This window comes from Corvus moneduloides, chromosome 2 (assembly GCF_009650955.1).
Source record: "Corvus moneduloides isolate bCorMon1 chromosome 2, bCorMon1.pri, whole genome shotgun sequence".
NCBI lineage: Eukaryota > Metazoa > Chordata > Aves > Passeriformes > Corvidae > Corvus > Corvus moneduloides.
The window spans coordinates 47063560-47088901 of NC_045477.1; the positions used below are offsets into that span (position 1 = coordinate 47063560).

At 40.0% G+C, this 25342-nt stretch overlaps 2 protein-coding genes across 2 annotated transcripts in view; both read right to left on the reverse strand.

The window, feature by feature from the left end:
* Nucleotides 1-13729, reverse strand: part of MIPEP (mitochondrial intermediate peptidase) — a 68427-nt gene extending 54698 nt beyond the window's left edge. Inside the window, exons 1-7 of the mRNA XM_032099435.1 lie at nucleotides 13565-13729; nucleotides 10386-10559; nucleotides 8537-8625; nucleotides 6993-7079; nucleotides 5970-6033; nucleotides 4085-4267; nucleotides 215-371 (exon numbers count right to left, since the gene is read on the reverse strand). Of these exons, the coding sequence (XP_031955326.1) occupies nucleotides 215-371; nucleotides 4085-4267; nucleotides 5970-6033; nucleotides 6993-7079; nucleotides 8537-8625; nucleotides 10386-10559; nucleotides 13565-13714 (904 nt within the window). The 5' untranslated portion in view covers nucleotides 13715-13729. The remainder of the gene's footprint in view (nucleotides 1-214; nucleotides 372-4084; nucleotides 4268-5969; nucleotides 6034-6992; nucleotides 7080-8536; nucleotides 8626-10385; nucleotides 10560-13564) is intronic.
* A 1320-nt stretch (nucleotides 13730-15049) lies between these two features.
* Nucleotides 15050-24472, reverse strand: LOC116439637 (complement C1q and tumor necrosis factor-related protein 9A-like). The gene is made up of 3 exons (XM_032099445.1): nucleotides 19068-24472; nucleotides 17042-17104; nucleotides 15050-16130 (listed from the first exon to the last, which is right to left on the reverse strand). Exons 1-3 carry the CDS (start codon nucleotides 19285-19287, stop codon nucleotides 15325-15327), a joined length of 1089 nt encoding a protein of 362 aa, XP_031955336.1. The 5' UTR covers nucleotides 19288-24472; the 3' UTR covers nucleotides 15050-15324.
* Nucleotides 24473-25342: the final 870 nt, after the last annotated feature.

Genomic DNA, 25342 nt, shown 5'->3' on the forward strand with positions numbered 1-25342 from the left:
AGTGAGCATCAATTCTGAACCAAAACACCAGATCCTCCTCAGTGAGTACTATTATTTACAGACAGCATGAGTACGGCATACAGCAAAATGTAACTGCAACAAAATACTTCACTGCAAGAAGTACGTGTAAACTTAGCTAAAGAAACTAACAACCTTTGACCTGATATGTTACACATTTGATTTCTCAACATGTCCTTCCATACATGCCTTATACCTGGATTTTTGGCCATTGTTCCCTGAAGAGCCCTGTGGGCAAATGTGTCATACCCAACCAGCTGTGCCAGGCTGTTTCGGCTCGCAAGCAATTCCTCCAATCGAGCCAACTGCTGAGCATTTGAGTGAAGAAAAATCTTGTAAGCAGCTTCTCGCACCTAATACCAGGGAAAAAAAAGTCACATTACTACAGAGTAATTTTTACAGAACCAAGAGATGCAAATGAAGATCTGGCATAACAGCTGTATTTCACTGACATTGTTGGGAAAAGGCCTAAAGCCTTTTAACAATAGTAATTATAACTGCCTGACAATTACAGATCTCTTACCCATTAGAAGTGGAATGAGGAATGTAATAAGACAACCTAAAGGATCAAGACTGCCAAAAAGGGTCCTGTTCTCTACTCCTGGCAACAGTCTCTCATCAATTCCCTCCCTCTGCCAACACCTGTGTTTTTCAGACCACTCTGTCGGCTGTCTTAACTCATTAAAACCTCTGAAACTAAACCCAAATTGTTCTCTGCATATCAGTAAAGCTTGCTTATGGAAGGATCTGACAAGAAAAAGAGATGGGGTCAGGGGAGAGAAAAGAAAGGAAGAGAAAAGCCTTATTTCTTTTGTAGAAGAAATCTACTAGTCTGCCCATCTGTGCACAAACTTTCTCCTTTTCTCATATTTTTAGTTTGTTTGGGCTTTTTTCATAACTCGGGAAAAAAAAATTACCTGGAGACTCAGAAAATTTGATAAAATGCTTTTACGTTTCACAAACCAATTGCAAATAATTTTATTTTGTACATAAGGAATAAGCTCAGGAAATCCAGCAACAACTTACGCTTGTCTTCATCTGAAATAAGCTTCTCTCTTGGACAATACATTGAACAAGAATACAGGTATTGAGTTTAGAAAAAATATGAATATAAAAATTTACAAGTCATTTTGTACCTGTTCTGTTCCACCAGGCTCTAATCTTGAAGGAAGCAAATGAAGCAAGAGATGATTGCCCTTCTTTGAACATAGCAGTCTGTTTTCGCAACAAAGGCCGGGAGCTGACTAAGCTCTACTAGAAAATGAACAGCCATCTGGTCCACAGATCTGACTGTTTTCCTCTACTTGGTACCGTCCACACAACACCTGAACTACGTTGTCCAAATTTGGGTTCAACTCGACAATAAAGACACTGACAAATGAGAGTGGGTCCAGCACAGGGCTACCAAGTTGTTTGTGAGCTGGAGCACATGACACAGAATGGAGGCTGAGAGAGCTGCGTTTCTCCAGCCTAAAGAAGAATAAGCTCAAGGGACATCTGAATCTTTTACTTAGCAGTCAGGCATAGAGAATATACAGACAGAATGTTCTTGGAGGTGCAGAGCAAGAGCAGGAGATGTAATGGACACAAGCTAGAAGACAAAAAATTCCGATTTGATATCAGGAAGAAATAATAGTAGTGAGGGTGGTCAAACAGACTGTCTGTCCAGTGAAGTTATGGAATCTCCATCCTTGGAAAGTGATCAAAACTCAATTGGACACATCACTGACAAACCTGATTACTTGATCCTGCTCTGAACAGGATCAGACTCAAACTGACAAGTTCCAAAAATCCTTTCCAACCTAAATCATATGATTTTCAAAGAATGATTCCGAAGTGCTGACTCAGACAACTGCATTCTTTAATTGATATATTACTCATAGCTTCAGTAGCAATTCTGCAGATTACACTATTTCAGGACAAGAGTTCAGAGATGACACAAGAGCATTATTCATTTATTTACATCCTATCAGTGCCATAATTTAATTAATTTTTAATTTCTTACAGAAATTAAACACAGCAGCTTGGATTCTACCATGGTAACTTTTTCTCTATTTTTTTGTGACAAACAAGATTTCCACCTTGATTATTTAAGTATGATTACTTAACTACATAACATAAGTGAAGACAGAACCCTGGAGTGCTTTAATATGCTCCTGATCCTAGACTTGTATCTAGAAGTCTAGAGAGCCACTGCCACATTTCAGTGAGTCTAAATTAATTTTAAATTTATAACTCTAAATGAATTCTTTTTTAGAAAAACAACATTAACAATAACTAAATTAAGACTTTTTTCCCAGGATAATTCAGGCTGAGGTCTCATCCAACCTCCTGCACAAAGAGGAGACAACTCTGAGCTAAGACCAAGTCACACAAAGCTTTTTCCAGTCTGGTCCTGAAACCCTGCATGTAAGGGAGAGACAGCATGACCTCACTGTTTGACTGCTTGGTATCATCAGCAGGAAAAATTTCTCTAACTGCTATTTCTCATCTCAACTTGTGCTTTTTGACACTTGTTCTGTCATGCACCTCACTGAAGAGCCTGGCTCCATTCTGTCCATGACATCCCTGTAGGTACTGGCAGAGTGCTGCCAGGGTTCCCCCAAACTACCTCTGCTATAGGGTGAATAGGCCCAAATCTCTCCACCCTTTTTCATACAGCAAGCACTCCAGTTACTGCCCATCTTGGTGGCCTCTGTTTAAGACACTCCTAAAGAGTGGGGCTATAATCTCTTCCCTCAGTCTCTGCGCCTGTTCACACAGTCTAAGATGCTGTTGGCCCCTCTGCTGCCAGGGTTACTGCTCATGTTCATACTTGCTGCTCACCAACACTGTGGGCCTTTGCCACAGATCAGACTCAGCCAAGCAGTCCTAGCCTGTCCTACAACCAGGAATTCTCCCTTTCCAAGTGTAGGATTTTGCACTTGTCCTTTCTGAGTTACGTAAAGTTGCCACTGAACCATTACCTCAGCTTTTAGGCCACTCTGAATGTCAGCCTTGACCTTCAAGTGTATTGATTGCTCCTCCCTATTTGCCATCACCTGTGAATTTGGTAGGCAAGCCCTCTGTCACTTCCTCTACGTCACTGATAACAGTTTAAAACAGGAGACCCAGGACAGACCCCTGCAACAGTTCTTTCTGTACCAGTCTTCCTGTAGGGTACATTTCAACCACTACTCTCTGAGTCTGATCATGAAATTAGTTTTTTTTACCTATCTGGTTGTCCACCAATCCAGACTGTAATCTCTTACCTTGGACTAAAGTCTCTGATGAACACTGAGGCAAAAGCAAGCGGTGAGCATCTCAGCCTTATCTGTGTCTGCTGCCACTACCTCACTCACCTTACTCAGCACTGAGTCCATGTTTTCCATGGCTTTTAGTACCAATGCAGCAGTAATCGCTCCTGTTGTTGCTTTTAATGTCCCTTTCAACCCACAACTGCAGTTGAGCTTTGATCTTCCCAACATCATCCCTACACATACAGGCAATATTTCTACACTCTTCCCCTGGATCTGTACCACTCCATGTATGCTATCTTTTGGAAATTAAGCTTTGTTAAGAGTTTCCTGTTTGTTGAGCCTGGTTCCTGATACATCTGCTTGGCTTTCTAAGGATCAGAATGCACTAATACTGAGTATCTTAATACTCACATGCTTGGAGGACGCTGCCTTAAGAGAACTACCTGCTTTCTTAAGCTCCTTTACCCTTCAGAATTGCATTTCATGGGATCCCACCTCCCAGTTTACTGAATAAACTGAAGTGTTGACCATAACAGGTCAAGACTTTGCAATAATTTATATGCCTTTAAAAAGAGAGTATTTTAAAATCAAGAATCTGTATTGTGCCCCTCTTCTTCCTCCAGACATTCAGGTTCTGCTCCACAGCCATTATTTCATAGCTACTACAGTCAAGTATGCAACTGATTATTATGTTCTACAAAAGTTTTTTCCTTGTTAGAAATAACAGCATAATCATAAACCACATGCATTTGCCTCACTAACAAGTAAAATAACCGATATGCATTTCTGGTATAGAGGATGCCAAAGTAAAGTTGGGGAATACAAACCAGATCATCAGGACAATCAGCATGTAGACCAGCAACTTGTAAGTAATTGCCTTCAGCTGTAAAATTATACCGAATATGCTCTGGCAAAACGTGTTTGTCAATCTTGTTGGGAATGTGAGCTCCTATCAGAAATTCGTTACATAAATCCAATATTCTGATGTTGAGGTCAACTGCCTTTTTACGCTGTAAGAAAAATGAAGCACAAAAGAATATCTTCAGACACATTACAAGCAGAACTCCAAGTTTTTAAACCTTAGAGGACTCTTTTCAAAAACGAAGCAGAAAATACAACACTTAAGATTAGACCCACAGCATCAACAAAGTCATAATGCAGGGCTGAAGTCAACAAGATTAGATGCTCATACAGATCTGTAATTTCATAAAGCAGTGAAATTTCAAAAAAATGCCTATGTTCCTGCAGTAAGAAAATGTACAGTGGAGTTCAAGTAGAATTTATGTAAGCTTTGCTAGCTTGTAACTGATTGCTGTGTAAAATACTGAATAAAAAAAGAAGCATCTTTGAGAGAAATATCCTAAAAGAGACATAGAATTTTCTCTTTTTCCTGTTTGTATTGCACTGTTTTCTGGAAACTGTAAGTATTCACGGTATTTCAACCCTACTCTTAGGAGTTTGTGATTTAGAGTTTTATCACCTTCATTACAGTATTTCATGCATTTAACTGTGCACGATTTGCTTCAGTGAACATGCTCACATTAGTAAAGTATGGTCTCTGTTGTCTGTGGGGTCACAGCTCAAAAAAACAAAGGCTGAGGGTACAGATACAACATAACTTGTAAAGTCCAAAGAATGACATAACCTGATCTCTGTCCTCCCATTCCATCCTTACTCTTGAAAATGTACCTTTGAGTTTTATTTTAAAAAGCACAAATTCTTTGTAGCAGAAGTAAATTTCAACTTACAACAGGGAAGAATTTCTGAAGTCTTAAATGAGAACTGAGAAGAAACACTATGCAGCAAGGAAGAAAAGTGGAACAGGCAGGGGAGGAAGAGGAAAACATGCAAAAATAAGTGAAATTGTAACTGAAAGGAGATGAAGCACCATAGAACCAATAGTCAAATCAGACATAAACCCCAGAGCTGAAGTTTCAGGGTTGTTCTTTGGAAAAACTAATCATAAAAACACATTCTAGAACCATCTTCTAGGTCACAAAACACCATCACAACCATGATCTTCAGAATAACTCAACCACATAAATCTGGTAGAAGAGCCTTTGTACAGATTTTTTTGGAGGGGATGACTCAAACAAAGAATTAACTTTATACAGTGACATGAACTATGAACAGACAGAGCATCCATATCACAAATGATGGTGTAAGATGCTGGTTTTGGAAAATCCATCACTAACTACTGCAAAACTACATAGAAGTTCCAAGACAGGTAATCAGACCATGACTAGATATTCAATTTTGAACAAGATTTACAACTTCTGGTTATGTGAGCACCACAGGAGTGCCTGGACACACACCTGATCCCTTCTAAAACACTCCACTTGATTAACCTGTCATCAAGGTGCATAAAACACTGCTTTTCCCTCTTTGTAAATACGTTGTTCTGACAGCTGAGTAGCTATTTTAAATATCTGATGAAGACACCAAACAAAAGAAAATAGGATTCCAGGACTTGCTTATAACTCCTCAGAACAGAAAGGAACGATGAGGACCAAACTGGGAAGAACAACCAACTATCTAAAAACTACCTTTAGAAGTGATTTAAAATAGACAAAATTAATCACTTCTAAGACAACAAAATTCCACAAAGGAGAAACTGACCCAGAATCACGTGATTTCATGTCCCACATGTTTCATTATCTGGTTTTTGGTAGACAGACAAACTTCTGTTCATATACTGTAGCCAGAAATTACCTTTTCTTCATCCAAATGAATGCCACTGATCTCAAAATCAAACATAAAAAGTTCTGCCACTCGCCTAAAAATACAGTAAATCCCTGTTAAAACAGCCTCATTTGATAGTAAGCATAATTTCTTAACAGATTTTGCCTTCAGTAGTTATTTACGTTTCACATCTTTCACAGAGAATAACGCCACAGTTATATGAATGTTTTTATTATGGACAAAGATTTCCTATGTTTTAGGTCCTTAACAATTTACTCAGTGAGAAACAATTTTTCCTTTGTTCTTAATTTAGTCATCTGCTTTGAAAATAGCCTTCAAAATAATTCCAGTACCTTAATCTAGATGTTCAACCAATTTGTGCAAATTACCATTTTAATTTCCTTTCATACTTCATTTATTCTAACATCAGAAAAATACCTTTTCAAATCTAACATCCTTGATCATAGGGAAAGAAGGAAGAATGAAGTAACTAATACATTAAGTTTGTCTAACCATGTCAGTGAATAAATAATTCAAAATTATAAATGAATAAACAGCTAATAAAACCTATTACAGCAATCATAAAGTAAGCTTTCAATATATATACTGCTAATCTGATTTAGAAAAATATAAATAAGCTTCTATAAAGTGAAATCAATTTATATAGTCTGCTCCCTAATTTTAATCCTAAAAACATCACAGTAGAGTATATTATTTTAATCAAAAGAATGCTATTGAAGAAAATCTTAAGTTTACATTTTTTCTGTTCTTGCAGATCTCAGTTATTCAGCATAAATATATCTTGTGCTCTACAAGTCACAAAGACATTCTCCAAGATTACACAACTACAAACTTCCTAAGTCCTGTGCAGGTAATTTAGTAGTGACCAATAAATTAATAATGGAGACGTGGTTTGTTTTCCAAAAGTTGCACTTATTAATTTAAAAAACCACAAAATATAAGTACAATAAGGAACAATACATACTACCTAAGAACCTCAATCTGTAAGATTCTATTTATAATCTATAAAGATCTATAAGCATTAATAAGTACCTGGTTTCTGGATCTAAGGAACTCATTAAGGTTTCATCAACTAGCAGGCGTCTCAAACTCTGACACAGTTCAACATCTGTATTTAATCTGAAAAGATACAGAGTAAAAGAATCATGCACTAGCAACAGAGTAATACTTCAGTTTCTTGGCATTACTCATTCAAAGGCAGTATTTAGTGAAACAACATTAAAAGCCAAACACTGTATTTTCAAAATGTTTTCTGGTTCACAATCACATGTAAAAAGTAGAGAATTTCTATACAAAGCATGTGTGGACAAACCAGCATGGAAACAGGTCTTGTGCATCTGATAGAAAAATACTTTTGGATTGGATTTTGTGGCAATATGAACAAGCCTAATACTGACTGCTTATTTTTTTATGAACAATGATAATCATGGTGAGACCATACAGGTGAGAGAATGACTTTCTCATCCTTACTTTGAAAGTGATGCCTTGGTGGGGCTACATAAAAACAGAGGCTAGACAAAATTAAGAGAATAAGAGGGGGTATTTATTGAAGGGCCTTCAATAAGGTACACTATGGGCAGATAGAGCCCTAGGGCTACACCCAAAATGGATAACAGGTCACGGGTTTTTCACACTTTAATAAATTGGGTCCATTTGCATATCAGGGTTAATTCTCCAATTACAATTTCAGGTAATGATATCATTACCCCAAATTTGTTCCCCCTTTTTCAAGGCTTTGTTTACATATTTTGAGGCCTGGGACAACAAGGTGTCCTTGAGTCTCAGGCCTAGAGAGGATTTGTTATGCCTCACCAGAATGTGAGAACAGTAGCTAACAGGCTATATGGAGTTGTAGAGTTACACTCTAAAGCAGCACAGGATCTGAAAAATATAAAAACCAAAATCCTAAGGCATCAAAAAGACTCCATTAAAGGAAAACCTGTGCTCAAGTTTGCCATCAGATAAATGTGCTGCTGCCTGCCACTGGAATAGACTGAGAACTTACTATCCCCAGAACACTTCCACACACAAGCACTGTCCCCATGCAGATAATACTGTGTCCATTGGATTTGCTGGCATGTTATGCTGCATTCCCAGGTGAGATACAGTGGGCAACAAAACACATGTACACAATAGTTTATGAGCCTCTCAGGATGATATGTGAATAACTTCTTTATACAAATTTTATATCTGAAGTGGTATTCAGATATTAAAGTCATATTGTTACACATGGTGTGCATAATCCAAGTCAATCCACTTTCAAGCACTTTGTACATAAACTTTACAATCACCAGTGAATTATCACAAATCCTAGAAAAACATCACTTTGAGCTTTTGATGGGCTTCAGTGACATGGAATCATAAACTGAAACTAAAATAGAAAAACCTTTCATGAGATACTGTAACAAAATTAAACCCTTAAATATCTATATCAGAAGACTGACACTTTGTTCCCATGTGCAAGTATTTTTTGTTGATTGCTGTTTTCATAGATAATCATACAGTATTTTTTAAAGATGCACATCGAAACAGCAAAAAGAAAAGAAAAAAAAAAAAAAAAAAAGAAGAAAACATACTTCTCTACCACGGTACCAATGTTCCTGCAAGCTTCTTCAGCAGCCTCTCTGAATGCAAAGTCAGGGTGGGCAACTTTTACAAAATCAGCCTGACACAGTAGAAGAAGAAAACAGTGAGGCAAAAAGACAAAAAAAAAAAAATCCTGGTTTATAAACAAATCGCACTCAAGCAATTCCACTTATATTAACATTTATTTCTACAGTTCTATGCAATCATTTTGCAGAATTTGCCATTTTTTTTGTCTAAAACATAAAGCTGATTGGAAAACTTTGCTGACAATTATTAAACCACACAGTGCCTGTGTCTTTCCAATAACTACCATTAACTCACACATTTCTTAAAACATTTTAAGTATAGTGTGTATCTTAGAGTCCTTACACCACAGAGCTACTCCAATGTATTTAAATGTTATTTAAAAATATTTTTTAAACTAAAATTTCTAGTTAAGAAGAAAGCACAGCATCAAATGTGCATAAAAGGATGCTAAGAGGGAGCTGGGGAGCTAGGGGCTTCCATGACTGCAGACATGAAAGCAGGGAAGTTCTGACATTGAAATTATAAAGACTTAAAAGATCAGGAATATTTCAAAGTCTACGAATACACTGAAGACATTCGGCATGATTTTACAGAAAGTACATGCAATAAGCTGACAGTATAAAATATGATTGCAGTGTGATTCAAAAAGCAGCCTTAGAAATGTTACACACTTAAGATTTTTACTTCTTAGAATTCCTTTTTAAAATCCTGTATAATACTGACAGAAAAGGTGCTGAATGACAGATATCAAAATTCCTAACAACAGATAACAATCACCAAATTACTTCCAGACAGTTCTGCAAGCTGTGCATCTTTGAACATAAAAAACTTGAAAATAATACAAAGGAGGCAATTTTAACTCAGCAAACTGATACAAAACTATGGCAATTGAATTCTGACATTAGTGTTTTACTTAGGTATTGATTGATTAAGCAGAATTAGGCATTGTCTATAAAAAACCTAAGAACAAGTGACTAGACAGAGGTTGTAAGTACTTTCAGAAGGAAAAGTGCCTGGCGCAAAAGATGTCTTAAATCTAGAAAAGAAAAAGAAACAAGATTGGAGAACTGAAAACACACAGAGACATTCAAATGTGAAAACCCAAGTCAAAAAACTCAGCGACCTAAGAACTGATTTCAGTATGAAGGCTGGTTCTGTTTTTTTGAACCAAAGAATGATGTTTTCATAAAAGACAGACTTTGGGCAAACAGTTTCCAGAGAGCAATATGAAATGCTCTATTAAATTTAACATTTTGTGATACAGAATATCAGGCCAAGTACTCTAAATCTGTGGACCACAAAAACTACAATCTAGGAAACAGCTGCCTTTTTATTGTGTTAATAAAGTGATACTGTTGAGTTTCATCTGCTGCTTTTAATCTGAAAGTTCTTCATGGACCTTCACCTATAAATGATCATAACTTAAAACATGTGCATTGCCACTCCAACTTTAACTCTGAAATCAAAACCCTCTTTGCCACAATATAAGTGATGCTGGAGAGCTTATGTATTAATATTACAGCAGAAACACAAGTATGATTTCACTGTTGTTTTTCTTGTTGTGGCTTCTATACTATTTTTACATCTGTCTTAAAAATAGACTGGACAGTTTGACAGGATTTGTAGTTACCTACCATTTGGTAACAGCCTTTGTAATTAACTTTAAGCCAGTTTAATTTTCTGACTTAACACAAAACTTCATGGAGCTGATCTGCTATTTACTGCTGTGCAGAAAATCATAAAATGGAACAACATGGTGTAAACTCAGTCAGTTTAAAACAATCTATGTAAATATTGAAAAAAGTAACGTACCAAGTCTGCTACTCTGCATAGGCTATCTGAAAGCTGATCAAAGATCATTACGGTCTCTGGCCCAGGTGGGGTTGAACATGCCTTCTGGACGAGCTGCTCCGATTCTTGCAACGCTTTGTCCTGTGCTTCTTGAAATCCTTCTGGACAGCTCAGCTCTGGAACACCAAACAGACCCTGCAGTGCAGAACACAACGAAAACACACCACTATTACCCTCCTCAATTTCTGCAGCTCTGTTTCAAGACTGAATTATCACTACCGAATTTTATCAAAATGACCCTAGCTAGCATATTTTAACACTTCACTGGCCAGCAGCACTAGATATCAAAGGATTGCAGGCAATAGGACAGTTGTCTCAGGCTCACTAAAAGAGCCCCAAATACTGGAAGCAGACCTCAAGGGAATAATCAACAACAACTGAAAATGTTTATGGAATGAACAGTTTTATTCCTGAAGTTCCTACCAAGCCTGGCCCTGTCCCACAGGGCAGGGTAAACACACTTACTTGTGAAGGGTAGATGTAGATAGCACTTACGTTCTGCATTTGTGGAAGAGACTTAGAGGGGTTCTACCACTAATCAAACAAAATTACTAGCACTAGCAGATAGAGAAGTTCCACAATGCAGACCTACAACAGGAAAAAGATCTTAAAGAATCACAGAATCCCCCAAGTTGGAAGTGATGCCTAAAGACTTTTGGTTTTTATGCATTCTTCATGTATTTGTAACTTTGCAGACTGTTAATACATAGTTATAACTTCTAGTACTTTTCCAGCTTTCTTTCTCACAGTCAACAAACTCTTATTGATGTATTCTCAAAATTCTGTTTAATCTTGCCTGTTAGTTTAGCAAGGACACTTTATTTTGCACCATGTATCGCAGACACAATAAAATGCAGAGTTAGAAGATCAGAAGGGGCGCTCCAATAGGGCTGAACCCAGGGGGAAAATTACCTAATCCAACAGCTCTTCTAATTGGATAATATTTGATAGATATACTAATCAATTAACCTTATAAAAATTGCAGAACTACTGTATCACATCTGCATATTGCCATGTTGTGCACCTTGAAGGCTTTCAATTAAAGATCTGCTTTTATCATTTTAACACTGTTTGGAAAAGTTTTGTGTTTTATTCCAGGTGACAGAAGGGACCCATAAGGACCACTGAAGTCCAACTCCTGGCCCTGCACAGCATCCTCCCCAAGAATCACACCATGTACCTGAGAGCATTGCCCAAATACTTCTTGAGCTCTGTCAGGCTGGTGCTGTGACCACTTCCCCGGGGAGCCTGTTCCAGTGCCCAACCACCCTCTGGGTGAAAAACCTTATCCTAATAATTCCTTAATTTCATTTAAGTTAAAACAGCATCACTTCAAGCGATACACTCCCTTTGCAACTGCCCAACTACAACATGAGCATCTCTTTACCTTGTAACTACAGCATCGAACTGTGAAAGGTACATGATTTCACACAACATCTATCCCTTCCCAAATTCAACCTCAGTATCTAAAAATCACTATGTGGATTTTCAAGTCTGCAGTCCAGTCACTTTATAATGCACTTTCTGCAAACTCTTTGTATTATAGCAGTCAGCTGCAGTTTTGCATACAGCTGGCAAGTACTTATCCAAATAAAATGAAAAGCTACAAATTGTCAGCTTGTCTGTACAAGTACATATTCTGAAGCAAAAGCAACCCTTCAAGTATGTATCTGGGACATTCTGAGTTGCTTTTTCCTATTTTCTTTCTGTCACTATTGCTAAAAGCACCTTCTTTCTTTGTTAATGAAAGAAAACCTTTCCTCACACTTCCCATGTTTTAATTTTTATTTGGGAACAGGAACTGGACTGAAGTGAACACCGAAAAAGGTATTTTTGTATCTATACATGCATGCACACAAACATAAATACACTTGTATCACAGCACCCTTGAATAATGTTTGCTTTGTAAGAGACTCAAGACTGCCCCTTCACTTCCCTCAGCCAGAGGATGCAGTATCCTGCAATATCCCTGAGAACTCCAGGTCTTCCTGCTGCCCCACATCACCACTCACCCTCCCAAGCAAGCTCTTCCTGCACATGTAGTGCTTTGTGACCATGAGGTATCTCCTCTTACAGATAAACTAGCCACGGAACTCCTCTTACATATGATATCAAGATTAACATAAAAATTTAAAAATTACAAAAAAAAATGAAGCCCGGTGCAGTTCTCTCTTCTTTAATGGCATTGGCTGCATGGCTGAAACATTTTTCTCTTTGCTTGGCCTCAGCATTTACATCCTACCTGGCACGGCCTCTCTGTGTGCCTGAAATACATACCTCTATTCCAAAAGAACTGTGGGCCAAGTGAATCATTTGGAACACATTTCCTAGACCAGCCGAATGGACAATATTTAACTGGATTATTTCCTGAAGCAAGACTTTCACCAGTGTGCTTGCAGAGGCATGAGAACTGGAAGAAAGGTTTCCCAAGCAAGTGCAAGATTAAAAACAGAAGTCAGATTTGTCCTCTCTGAATCCCAAAGTTCGACAGCTCCACCAGGCTGGGCACCATGACAGGAATAGTTGAGTCAGCAGGCAAACACCTGGATTTTACAGCTGCACCTATTCTGTATGCACTGTGCCACTTTACCCTCTCCGGGAGCCTGTTGATTCCCTGGACACATATTCACAAACGTCCCTGACTCACCCTAAAAAGACACCCATCAGAAAACCCATGTGTCACCAAATCAGCAAACAAATCCCTTTTTTGCCACAGGCAAAACGTCAAGAATAATGCCCAGGCAAGAGGATGTGAGCAGCGTGGCTGCTCCTGAAGCACTGCCGGAGTGCAGTGGCACGGCACTGACACAGGAACGCCGGCAGCCAGGGCAGGGCTGGTAGGGGAAGGGGTAATCCCACTTTATGAGCATATGAGCACCACTGAGGCTCAAAGCGCTCCCACGCACAAGGCCATCACTATCAAACGCTGCTGTGTCCAGAAGTCACAACGTTTGGGTTTGCTAGAACCAATATAAACTCTTATTTTAAAAAAATTACACACAAGAGAAAAATTACGCCCAAAAAAAAAAAAAAAAAATTCCCTTAAAAAGGTTCAGACAAGCAGAGCAAAACACGAGGCTGCCAGCAGCCAGGGCCGCCTCCTGACGCGGCAGGCCCGGCCCTCCCCTCCCGCCGCTCACCGTGTCCCTGCCCGCCGCGCCACCGCGCAGCGGCTGCTGCTGCTTCGCATCGAAGGCGGTGCCCACGGGGCACCAGCTGGTGCTGACGGCCCGGCCCCGCAGCGCCCGGCCCAGCGCCGCGGGCAGCGCCCGCCGGCAGCCGGCCAGCATGGGGGAGCGCAGCACGGCACGGCACAGCGGAGCGGGCACGGCACAGCGGAGCGGGCACGGCAAAGCGGAGCGGGCACGGCACGGCACGGCACAGCGGAGCGGAGCGGGCCCGGCCGCGGCTTCCGGACGCCCTACTCGGCCGCGACCTCCGCGCGTCCGCGCCGAGGGGAGGAGCGGCACCAGGAGGCGGAGCGAGGCGGAGCTCCCGGCTGCCACCGCCCCTCAGCCCGCCGGGCGCCTCTGCCCCGGGCTCTCGGCGCTCCCCCGGCGTGTCCCGCTTCCCGGCTCACCAGCGCCCGAGCCGGCCGCACCAGATCCTCTGCCGGCTGATACCTGTCCTACACATTCTCCAGTTCAACCTAAGGCCATTTTAAAACGGTTTTTTGTTTAGATGTTTCTGTGATACAAACTTGCAGCCTGTGGCTTCCGGGAAAAAACTTCGTCGTGGTGAAAAATTCACATAGCCCTTTCCTCCGCCCCAGCGACCTTGTATCTCCCTCGCTGTCATTTGAGACGTGCAGCTGTTCCTCCCGAAAAAACCCACCGCGCCCTTTTCGTTCGGGCTCTGTGTGATCCACACTCGGGGATCAGCTACTGTGGGAACATGCCCACATCCCCCTGTCCCCCGGGCTCCCTGCTGATGGGAGCCCGGCCTTACGCTCCCAACACTGCATTTGCACTGAATTTCATGATGCTGACCCATCTCCATCGGCATCTCTACTTTATTCTTTTCTTCTAAGAGAAGTGAATGAAACTTCCCAACATTTTTTTTTTTTTCATTTTTTTGAGTTTTAGGAGAAAAGGTGGAAAAAAAGGAAACAAAAATTCTGGGGAAAAAAAATCACAGAATTAATGTTCTATGACACAGGAAATATCCCTTGATCAGATCTCTGGCATGGCTGCTTCAGTGTTGATAAAATATTATCTTTCATCTGGGAAAATTTGTTTTGCACCAGCTAATTCTAAAGTACAGCAGCTTTATGCTGTATTTTTGCACTGGCCTATAATATCTGCCCACATCAGAGAATCCACATTGCACTTCCTCCTATCACTCCATTTTGCTCAATTTCAGACCTGAAATCTGTGACTACACAGAGAGCAAAAACCCATATTTTAAAGCTGTTAAATCCACTCAGATACAATGAAACTTGCTTGCGCCATACAGCAAGCAGTCCCAACTACACTAATTTCAAGTTTAAAAATAATTTTAAAGTGGTTGGATACAAACTAACCAAGTTTCAAGTTCATCTACACATGCCACCTTGGAAGACATCAACTAGCTTGGAAGTAACTGTTGCTTCTTGTTTATACAAGATGTCAGGGACCCACATGACATAATTCTGGAACTTTTGTGTTTTATTTCACCCCAATTTGTTTTAAAACATTTGTTCTTCAGAACTGGGGTACCTACCTACAGTAAGTCACCAAAGCACTAATGTGTTAAGCCCAGCACTGTAGATTCTGAAGAGTTGTCCTCTCTTGTGCAGAAGCTGTTCCTGAAACCAACTGTCTGTTTTCTGTTGAATGCAGTAGGAATTGTCCAGCAGATAACAACTTTCTTAGGGAGGGCTGAAGGGCACAGACATGCAGCATTCAGGGGTAACACCGAGTTATGGGGTGGGTGACAGCAGCGGCTCCAGTGGGTCAGCAGTGCTGAACAAGAGGAACCCAGAGAAGGTGGTATCATCATCACCGTCTGCAAACAGCCCATTGAAAGCCTCTCCTTGGTGGGCCTGCAGCCACACCTCATCTCCTCCCTGCAGCTCAAGGATGGCAGCTCCCGAGGCCTGGTCCTCTCCGCTCTGGTACCTGTCCATCGTGTGCAGCATCTTGATGCCATTCTTAACAAGAGCTACTCGCACGTTCCTTGAGTAGACAGTGATGTGGTAGGTGAAATAGTAAACGCCGGCGTGTTTGCAGGTGAATTTGCCAGTAGCTGAGTTGAAGTCATTCAGGCTGTTATACAGCACCTTGTCAAATTTGATTGGGCGATTCGGAGGGGGAAACTTGGTGGTGACTGTAAGGCCAACACTGAAAGCACTCCTTGGCAGGACTCCTGGGGCACCTACATTCCCCTTGTCTCCTCTGTCTCCTTTCAAGCCTCTTTCCCCCTGAACTCCTGGATTACCCTGTGGCCCCATACCTCCAGTACTACCTTTAGGACCTGGATTACCAATCGGGCCAGTCGGCCCTGGGAAACCAACTCTTCCAGGATAGCCAATTTCACCCTTTGTCCCTTTTGGACCTATGGGTCCAATGTCTCCTTTTAACCCCTTTTGTCCTTGCAGTCCCAGCTCTCCCTTCTGACCTTTGTAACCCACTGATCCTATAAATCCTTTTGGTCCCAGTTTCCCAGGTGGTCCTCTTTCTCCTTTATCTCCTTTGTTCCCCTTCTCTTCAACAGTCCCATTGATTCCTAAAAGGAAAACAAAAACAAAACCAAATAATAATAAAAACAAAACAACCCCACAACTTTCTTGTGATCTTCCATTGGAAGGCACAAATTGAGTTTCAGCATGAGGAATATTTGTGCAGGTGTGTGTCTCCACTGTACATACTGTGCTCTCTGTACACACAATTTATCATACATTTAAGTGCAGGATAAGCATAATATCTGAAGAGCCTGTTATTTTGTTAGAAAACGGGTGCTCTGGCTGACAGCAGCAAGAATAAGTTCAAAGAAAGGAAGGTAGTCTATGGGCTGATAATAACACTGACAGCTCACATCATCTCATGAAAAAGCAAAATCTGTCCAGACACTTCTTTACAGTCTTTGGCGTACAAAATGGGTGAGATGGTTCACAATTTAATCAGAAAAAGAGGTTTTTTTGACAACACCCTGAACTTGCTTGCCATGTGTTTCTATAATTTTTATGTGATGGAGCTTTTCTTGGGTCACCCAGACTGCTACTGCACCACAACTAAAGGCTTTTTGTCCTAGTTACTTGGCACCCCAGGCTTCATTTATCCTTCATCTATTCTTGGTCTGAAGATCAAAGTCTTCAAAACTCCTCTGGCTGCTGCACAAGGTTTTGAAGGTGAAGATCTCATGATGTGAGAGGCACTTCAGCAGTTGATAGACAAAAGACACCATAAAGGACATAAGCTCAATCCATCAGGAAAAGAACCTGATCAATTCTGCACAAGGGCCTTTGGCTTCCCATGTTAGTAATAATGCTGTTTGTACGGTTTGCTGTTCTCAGTTTACAAATGAGAGAATTTAACAGCAGCAATGAAATAAAAATACATGAGATTGTAGGATGAGTTCACAAACACAAGGGCAGCAGTTAATAGACAAATATTAAATTGAAACACTTCTTCTCTGACCTTGTTCGCCTTTCTCGCCATTGACACCATCTTTTCCTGGACTGCCAGGAACTCCTGGTTCACCTAGTACAGAAATAAAAAGATTCTCATTAAACAAATTACCAGAAAATTTGGGAAGAGTCCTTCTTTAATCCTTCCTCTTCAATCCTGGGCAAACAGTAATGTAAAACATACTCATATTCCTGACTTTTAGTGCCTGCCACTGCTGATACTTTTATCTTATGAGAGATTGACAAAGAGGACAGAAACTGTGCTTGAGGATGGTGCTTTTTGGGTGCAGAAGAAATCCTTGTCATAAAGAGGTGAGCTGTTGAGATATGTAGAGTCGCTATATCCTGGTGAGGACCACCAATATGAAAACTCCTTCTCTTGTTGCCTCCATCAGTGGAAATGGAGTGAGGAAGCCACATTCAGCTGGAAGCATTGCAGGGGCAGGAAGCCTAGCAGTGAAACAAGGACATGGTTTAGTGGTGGTTCTGGCAGTGCTGGGTTAATGGTTGGACTCGATCATTTTAGAGATCTTTTCCAGCTGTAATGATTCTGTGATGCTCTGAATCCTAAATTCCTGCCTCAAGAAGAGATGTGTAGGAGTTTGACCGGTGGTAATGGATCATTACAGTGAAGTAATATTGCCTGTAGAGTTGAGGAAGGCATTCACACTCTTGATCCCTGTACCTAGCATGACATGGACTTTCCACTGCTCTAAAGAGAGCAATTATATTAGTTACTTTTGTAGTACAGATGTAGTACAGATGACCAAGAGGTCCATGATCAAATAACTGGATTTGCATTCAGAGTGCAGCAATAGAAGAAAAACAGAGTTGGTTGTAACCATATCCCAAGACTAACTCTCCAGCCATATGGACCAGAGAACAGTTCTTTAGCAGTTTTCTGCACAATGGGCACATCTCAGGAGCTGCTGAAATTTCATTGACTTGGTAAGGAACAAAATTAATATTCATGTATTAAACCACTAAGATGTATGTACATAGATATAAAGAATGGTACAGTCACCCCACTTTGTTCAAACAAAGAATAGTCAGTACAGTCATCATAACAGACTAATTTAGGAAAAATGGTTGGGGAGTTTATCAGAATCCAATGGTATCCTGTGATAACTCACTGGAGTGAAGGAAGGCCCTTTATAAGTTAAATGAAAATAAGTAAGCTTAAGATTTTCCATTTTTTGGACCTTTCTGGAACCCTGCATACAGAAAAAAAAGGCATTTAAGTGTATGTGTTTATTAAGGTGCTAATGGAAATCTTTGTTTCTTTCTATATTTTAAAAGGTGAAGTATGATATGTCCACATGCCTGCAGTTTTATCACCTTGTGCAACCCTGTCCTTGATATTCCAGCATGGATGAAAGGGCCATCATTAACCTAAGGCTTAAGGTATTATGGGGGTGATTAGCTTTAAGATGCTGAGATTATCTCTGGCTTTGATATCTCACACAAATCTCTATTATAGCCTGCTGGAGCAGACATGAATCCTACACTGTTTTTCAATAGTCTCCATTTCTGAGCTTACTCTAGTGACTCTTGAGTTACAGCAAGTAGGCACACTCAGAATCAGGTCCCACAAATGTGTAGTTTAGATAAGAGAAATCTTCTTCACACTGCATACTTCCTACTATACCAAACAAGGTATCAGTTGGTGCTTTTTTGGTTTACTGGGCATGAAGCTCTTTGCAGAAATATAGTTTCTATCTTAGAGAAGTAGGATTAGGTTTGCAGCCTTTAAAATTTTCAAATAGACTTGAAAATATTCCCACAATAGAAGGTAAAGCCTTTTTTTCTTTTGTTTTTATCCCATGAACCTGGCATCTCCATAATATCAGCTGTCTTGCTTTCATTATTTAGCCTTTCTTTATATTTCCTTCTTCAAACAGGTAAATGACCAATGTGTGAAATGTTTTCTGAAGGCTAGGCAGAATAATCCCATTCATGCAGAGTAACTACAGACAAATTTGGCAGTGAATGGATTTGCATTTGATACATTAAATCATTCATTCTGAACATAGTACCTGTATCTCCTTTGTCTCCTTTTGACCCGTCACGTCCATCACGACCAGGTATGCCATTGTGCCCAGGATTGCCAGGGATGCCAGGATACCCTTGGGTGCAGACATCCTGTTTTTGTGTTTCTGCTGTGCTGACTACAATAGCCAGCAGTACAATCCAGCTTTTCATTCTTAGGTAAGTTATATGACTTTGGCTGAAATGTTTAAGAAAGAAAAAGTACATCTGCCTAGGTCTACCTTAGAAGGGAGTGCAGTGGTGGAGGGAGGAAAATAAGGAAATGGGTTTTCACCATGTCTATTCTTCTGTTTTGTTTTTATTTATAAATCTCTATATAGCATTAATTACAGTCCTAGAGACTACTGAGTGCTATTTTAAATAATTCTTTAATGGAGATATCAGTCATAGAATTGTTATACATTTAAAACATTAGCTTTACACTATTCTCCATCCCCATTTCTCCCCGCACCTACTTGTGACTGCAAGGTTGTACCTCTCCCAGGAGATGGTGCCATGGGAGGTAAGCTAAGGCAATTCAACCCCCTCATTCACCACAAAACAATAACTTTTTTTTTTTTTTAAATTATTATTCACCGGAGTTAGTCCCTTACTGGGTTAATAAGTTGAATAACCTCAGAGGAGGGGTCAGACCAGGAGCAGAGTGAAATGAGGGCAAAGGTGAGAGGAATCAAGTAAGAGGGTTTTTTGGCAAAAACAAGTCTTTAGCTGGGTTCTCCCAATTCACGTAACTTTGCTACTAAAAGTCCAGCTCATATTTATCTTTTCATTAGAGAGTCCCTCCTATAAACTGTCTTTTAATATAGACCCATTGAAATACATTCAGACTTAATCCTGAATACAGCTGCTTTAATTGAGTGTAAGAGCAACTGTTGGGAAGAGATTAGACTGAGGAATAAAAAACAAATAGCAACAAAATTAATACCTGTTTTATTTGGAATTAATATCCATAAATGTCTAATGCACAGAAGCTTTGGCTGTATAGGTTAAGTACTTAGGTAAAAGTGATTGTTAGAATGAGTAAATTTTACGCAATTGGTTTTAGAATTTGTTATTTTATTAATGAGGAGTAAGATCAGTTAACTGGCATTGATTAAAAAATGGTATCTTCTCTTTAATCTCTCCACCACCATTTCTCACTCTCATGAAACAATGCACACAAGTACCATGTAGAGAGACACCAGTATGTCCTCAATAAGAAAAACTATACCCTTAACCTAATTTATAGAGTAAGACTTTAATTTTGGGACATGTTCCTGAATCTTTTTATTCTGTGTTCCGAAAGGTCCCCCATTTTTTTACCTTTATTAAAATTATTTATGGTGTCTTTGCCAATGGCTTTACTCAGAGATGTTTGATCACCCATCAGAAAAATCCCACTTAGTCTGCTACTGCTGGTTGGCACTAAAGAAAGGTGAAAATAGATAAAACATTTGCTACTTCTGAGGTATATAAACATTTGCTGCCTTAGTCAAAGGACTCCAGAAGAGTGCAAAAGGAAGAAGTGCTCTGTATGATGTTGCTAGGATATGGTGCATCCCACGGAGAAGTCTGACAGTCCTTGTCCACTTAGAGAAAACCCCATTCCCAGTTGTCTAAAGAAGTGTTCCTTGCCTAAAGAATAGACAGTGTGGTCTCCATACATGCACTCCACTCCACAAGCTGACAGTACCATCATCACATATATAGGACCTCTGTTCTTACCTCGTTCACTTGGTACTTCCAGTGTTCTTGGGCATCTTTAAACTGAGTGTAAAAGCCTCATGTGAAGGAATGCACACTCAGATATGTGCCTTGAGGACAAGCACTTGTTTGGTCACTAAATTCTCAAAGGTCAGTGATTAAATTTTGAGAGCTGTTCAATAATTAAAACAGAGGTTTAAAGTGGAATCTTTCTATTTATTCCAATATTAAGCTGAAGTGCTCTGTACTTTGGCTTTTACCACTGTTACATGAAAGAAAATAGTTAAAATGGATTAATAAGGCTTTGATTTCCCTGTTCCTTTACACAAATACATCACACAAATGTGGTGTCACTGACAGCTTGGTTGATTGGTGGGAAGGAAGGCATGTCTCACACTATTATTGTGCTGCTAAAATATGTAGTGACGTTCATTTCTGAATCAGGTAATTTACAATGGTTTAGGTACAAAGACTATAGCAATTAAAACTAAAAATGCTGAGAATGTGGCATTACAATTATTACGTGATTATGAAAAGAGGTAACAAGGTTGAATTAAAGTAAATAAATAGAATTACAAAGTTTTTAATGTGTAATTAGCAGGCTCCCTATCTAGCTATTCAAGCAACAGTCAAAGCTATTGGGCTACTAAATTATATGCTATTGGTAACTAATTTGAAAAAAGCCATAACTCAACTCTTAACTGTGTTTCTTGAAACTACTGAAGCTGCTGCTGTCTCAGGACTAGTGGAAGTCAACTGAGCTTATCATCAACTCCCTAAATGCTGATCATCAACAGTGAAAGATAAAACCAAAAGTAAACAGGAGTTAAGGAGTGTTAGAGGAAGCGGCCTTAATTTACCCTTGTTGGTTCAAGAGACTGCAGTGTCTGAGTGTCACCATACTGCAAAGATGTGACACGTGTGCTCTGCACAAATCAAAGAACTTTCCCTCAGCACCGCTGAGAAACGAAGTTTTCTGTAAGATCTTCACCACCACCCTGTGGCGACACCAAAATATTGCAAGAGTTGAGGTGCCCTGGCTTGAACCTGGGACATTGTGTCCACCGCACTCTGAAGAAAAGGAAGGACCATGTGCAGCAATTCGCTGTTCTACTTCAATGAACTTCTGTAGGCAAATTAACGTCGCTGCAGTGCTAACTGAGAAGAAGACACGAGAGCCATAACGAACAATCCTTTTCTCTTTACCCATTAAGCACCATCTGAAATTTTCTAAGGGTGCTTAGCCTCAGCCTCCTCTCTCACTTAGAAGTTTGAGTCATTACAAAACAGCCCACCCTACCAGTTAGGAATAACGTAATTCATTAGTTACCTCTACCTTGATGGACTCTGCAGTTAATCTGGTTTGATGCATTTTTAGCAGACAACTGCTGTAGAAATAGCCTTAAAGAGAAATGTTTCTTTCAGCTGCTTTTTAGTGCCTTGTCTCATCACAGAATAATGACTTGAAAATAACTACACAGGAGCAAGAGTGCATCATTTGCTTAAAAAACATTGCACCTGAAAGGCAGGAGATGCAGGAGTTTTTAGACTGATTGCTGTGCTAATCACCTCTGTTAGATGAATAGGACAACTACGATCATGAGATGGATGGTTAATGAGATATGTGTCATCCTATTAGCAGAGCAGCTTCTAGACACTTTTTCAGTGAGTCAGTATCTCTTAAAGTCTAGGGTGTACTTACAGGAAGGGGTCATGGTGTACCTGAGGCTCCTCCTTTCCCCTTAAGCAGTTTCAGCTTTCCTGAAAAAAAATCGCTGGGAGAAACAGTTGGTAAATCCTATATCACCTTGTGTTTGGAGAGAAATTCAGCTCTTGAAGAGCAGTGATACTTCTTCCTCTGCTGACCTCTGCCCTCTCAGATCTGCCCTTCTGAACTTCACTGATACGACTCCAGTGATGTGGATGCATACTTTCCAACCTCTGCTTGTCTGCAGAGTGGTTTGGCTGCCATTGCAGGTGTCCCACTCTGAATGCTTAGAACATTAAAACAACTCAGATAAAATGTTGTCCAGGCGTCATTCAATCACACACACACACACATACCCCAAGATGCACAACAGAAAGGTAGGATGTAATGTAAACAGAGGGAGGGTGTTATGGGTGTGGGTCACTTGTCTGGTGCAACCTGCCGTAGGTGCCAGCAGAGACATTTGGGGATGCCACATGGAGTCTATAAAGGAGGTGTCGATGAAAAAACATTTATACAAACACACACATATCTGTTTTTTGAAACCAGAGCCTAAATACCTAATAGTGGCAGTAGGTGAGTTCTCAGCACCAGGCACTGGACAAGGACAAGTTCTGATCGCAGTGAACTAAATGGAGACTTAAGATGAACAAAAAATGTGTTATGCTGACAGTTTACACATTCTTGTCATATTCTTACAATTACATACCCAACAGCTAGTTAGAGTAACTGGACTTCGTAAAGCATTTAGAAACACATTTATTTGTGTGAGGAGTATTTGTGTGCTTCCCTTACAAGCCATGAGGCGTGCTGGTTTTCATTACTGAGTTCTTCATTTCTCCTTTGATTCTGGAACACGAAAAGGCCCGAGTCCTTGTCTCTGTTACCAAGCACAGATCATTATGCAGCCTTCAGAAAAAACCTAAACAAACAACGAAAAAAATCTAAGACAAGCAGTGTTATTTCTGTACAAACAAAAAGCTCCATCTGACAGATCAGCTCTCAAGGAACTTAAAAGCTGATAGTACAGAATTACAATCTACAGGATTTAGCCTGACTGCCCAAGCACGAAATAAAATGCACAAATGAGCTCACCCTGGCCGGATGAACCACAGGGTCCTTAGAAAGCCTATTGATTGCAACATCCTACTCCAGTGTTTGCTCAGGGTATGTTTTTCTGTCATCCAATCTTATCTCACCAAGTGCTCAAACTGTGCCTTTCACTTTAAGGTTGGAGCACTCAGCACACATCCCACTGCAGCAGGAGCTTCCTTGGGAGGCCCGGGGAACTCTCATCTTTGAGGTGAACCAAGAAATATAAGAGCCTGGATGTTGGAAAGAGGGGTAAAGAATTAGCAAACCAACTATTGTGCCAGCATTTGAACTTGCCAAAACATTTCTGATGAAAAGATTTCAGCAAAGCATGTTATTTTGTTAAAGGTGATGTGTTTTAGCAAAACCCAATTTTTGATACAGCCTGGAGCGGGAACAACCCAGGTACACTTTTCAGATGTGGCCCTCTGCCCTGTCAGAATAATGAGATACAAAAAACTTCCCCGAATCAGAGAAGTTGAATCCCCAGCTGTGTTGCCCATTGCTCTATCAAGCAGGCAGGTAAGCCTGTTCACACACATTTGCAGAACGTGCCTTTTGGGTGAAACCCTTTAAATGGCTTTGCTTTCGTTCCAAAGAAAATAAAATTTAATCCTCCTTACCGGCACTGCAGTACTTAAGTCACCATCCTCTTTATTAACACAGAAGCTGCATTTGCATGTATTCCAAGGGGTACCGTGTGAACCCTCTACCAGAAGGTAAAGCACAGGAATCACAGGCTGAGACAGCAACAAGGACAGGCCTAGACAATGAAGACTTCAATACCAGAACCAGGCTTAGTCACTGTTAAAATCAACTTCTGCTGAGAAGTACTGAAGCTGTTACTGGGAAACCAAGAGAAGAAGGTGTGACTTTTTTTCTTTAAAATACTAAAAGAAATATGATAGTTGATACCTTTTTGCATCACAGAGGAAATTTTGTAGACAATAGAAAACCCTCAACAATTTTAAAACTGCACAATAAAGTTTTTTAAGACACAGATGAGGAACTTCAGCTTTGTATATTATTTAATTCAAACATGTACAATAAGAGAAAAATAATAGGAATGTAAGTTTGTACGTATTTCCAGAAAATAGATTCATTTGACAAACAACGTTCGAAGAGTAAAATAAACCTTGCAATGCAGTTACTCCAGAACAAATGCACATCAAGCTACTGCAGTCCTATACATTGTACTTCAGCCGTCCACAGCCAATTCCTCTGCTCTGCAGCCAGGACACGTCGTTTACAACAAGTGTAACAGCACACACACACGGGGTGAGATGCGCAAAGCAATGTACGGAAAGTACAGCGTTACAAAACACTGAAATAAAAAATATATGTGAGCTATCCCTAGTATTTACGACAAAGAGTTTTAAATTAGAGATCGTTCAGAAGGCATTGCCTACATACAAATGCCACATATATAGAAAAAAAAGCAGAAAGGCAGTCAGAAAAAGGTACTGTGTTAGTTATGGCTAAAGACCTTTGGCTCCAAAATTGTGATATAATTATTTTCAAAAGACAACTAAAATGTGGAACATTTGAGAAGTCTGTCTTTGAACTCAGTTCTTACACTGACCACTAAAATTCAATGTGAAATTTAGCATGGCAAGAGCCACTTGTAAAACAATCTTATTATTTTATACATCAAATGCTCTGAGCTGGATGCAATTATGGTTTGGCATTTTCCTAACTCAGTGGGAACACATTTGAGGACAATTATATTTTACTGCATCTCATGCAAAAAGTCTGAGGTTATCTGCTCAGCAGGCCATC

Bases quoted from the DNA above. Each gene is read 5' to 3' on its own strand.
- LOC116439637 (XM_032099445.1), bottom strand. From the start codon at position 19,287: ATGTACTTTTTCTTTCTTAAACATTTCAGCCAAAGTCATATAACTTAC. The intron at 17,105-19,067 runs GTACTATGTTCA...TTTCTGTACTAG, and splicing joins AGGAGACAAAGGAGATACAG to GTGAACCAGGAGTTCCTGGC. The intron at 16,131-17,041 runs GTCAGAGAAGAA...TTTTCCTTTTAG, and splicing joins TGGCGAGAAAGGCGAACAAG to GAATCAATGGGACTGTTGAA.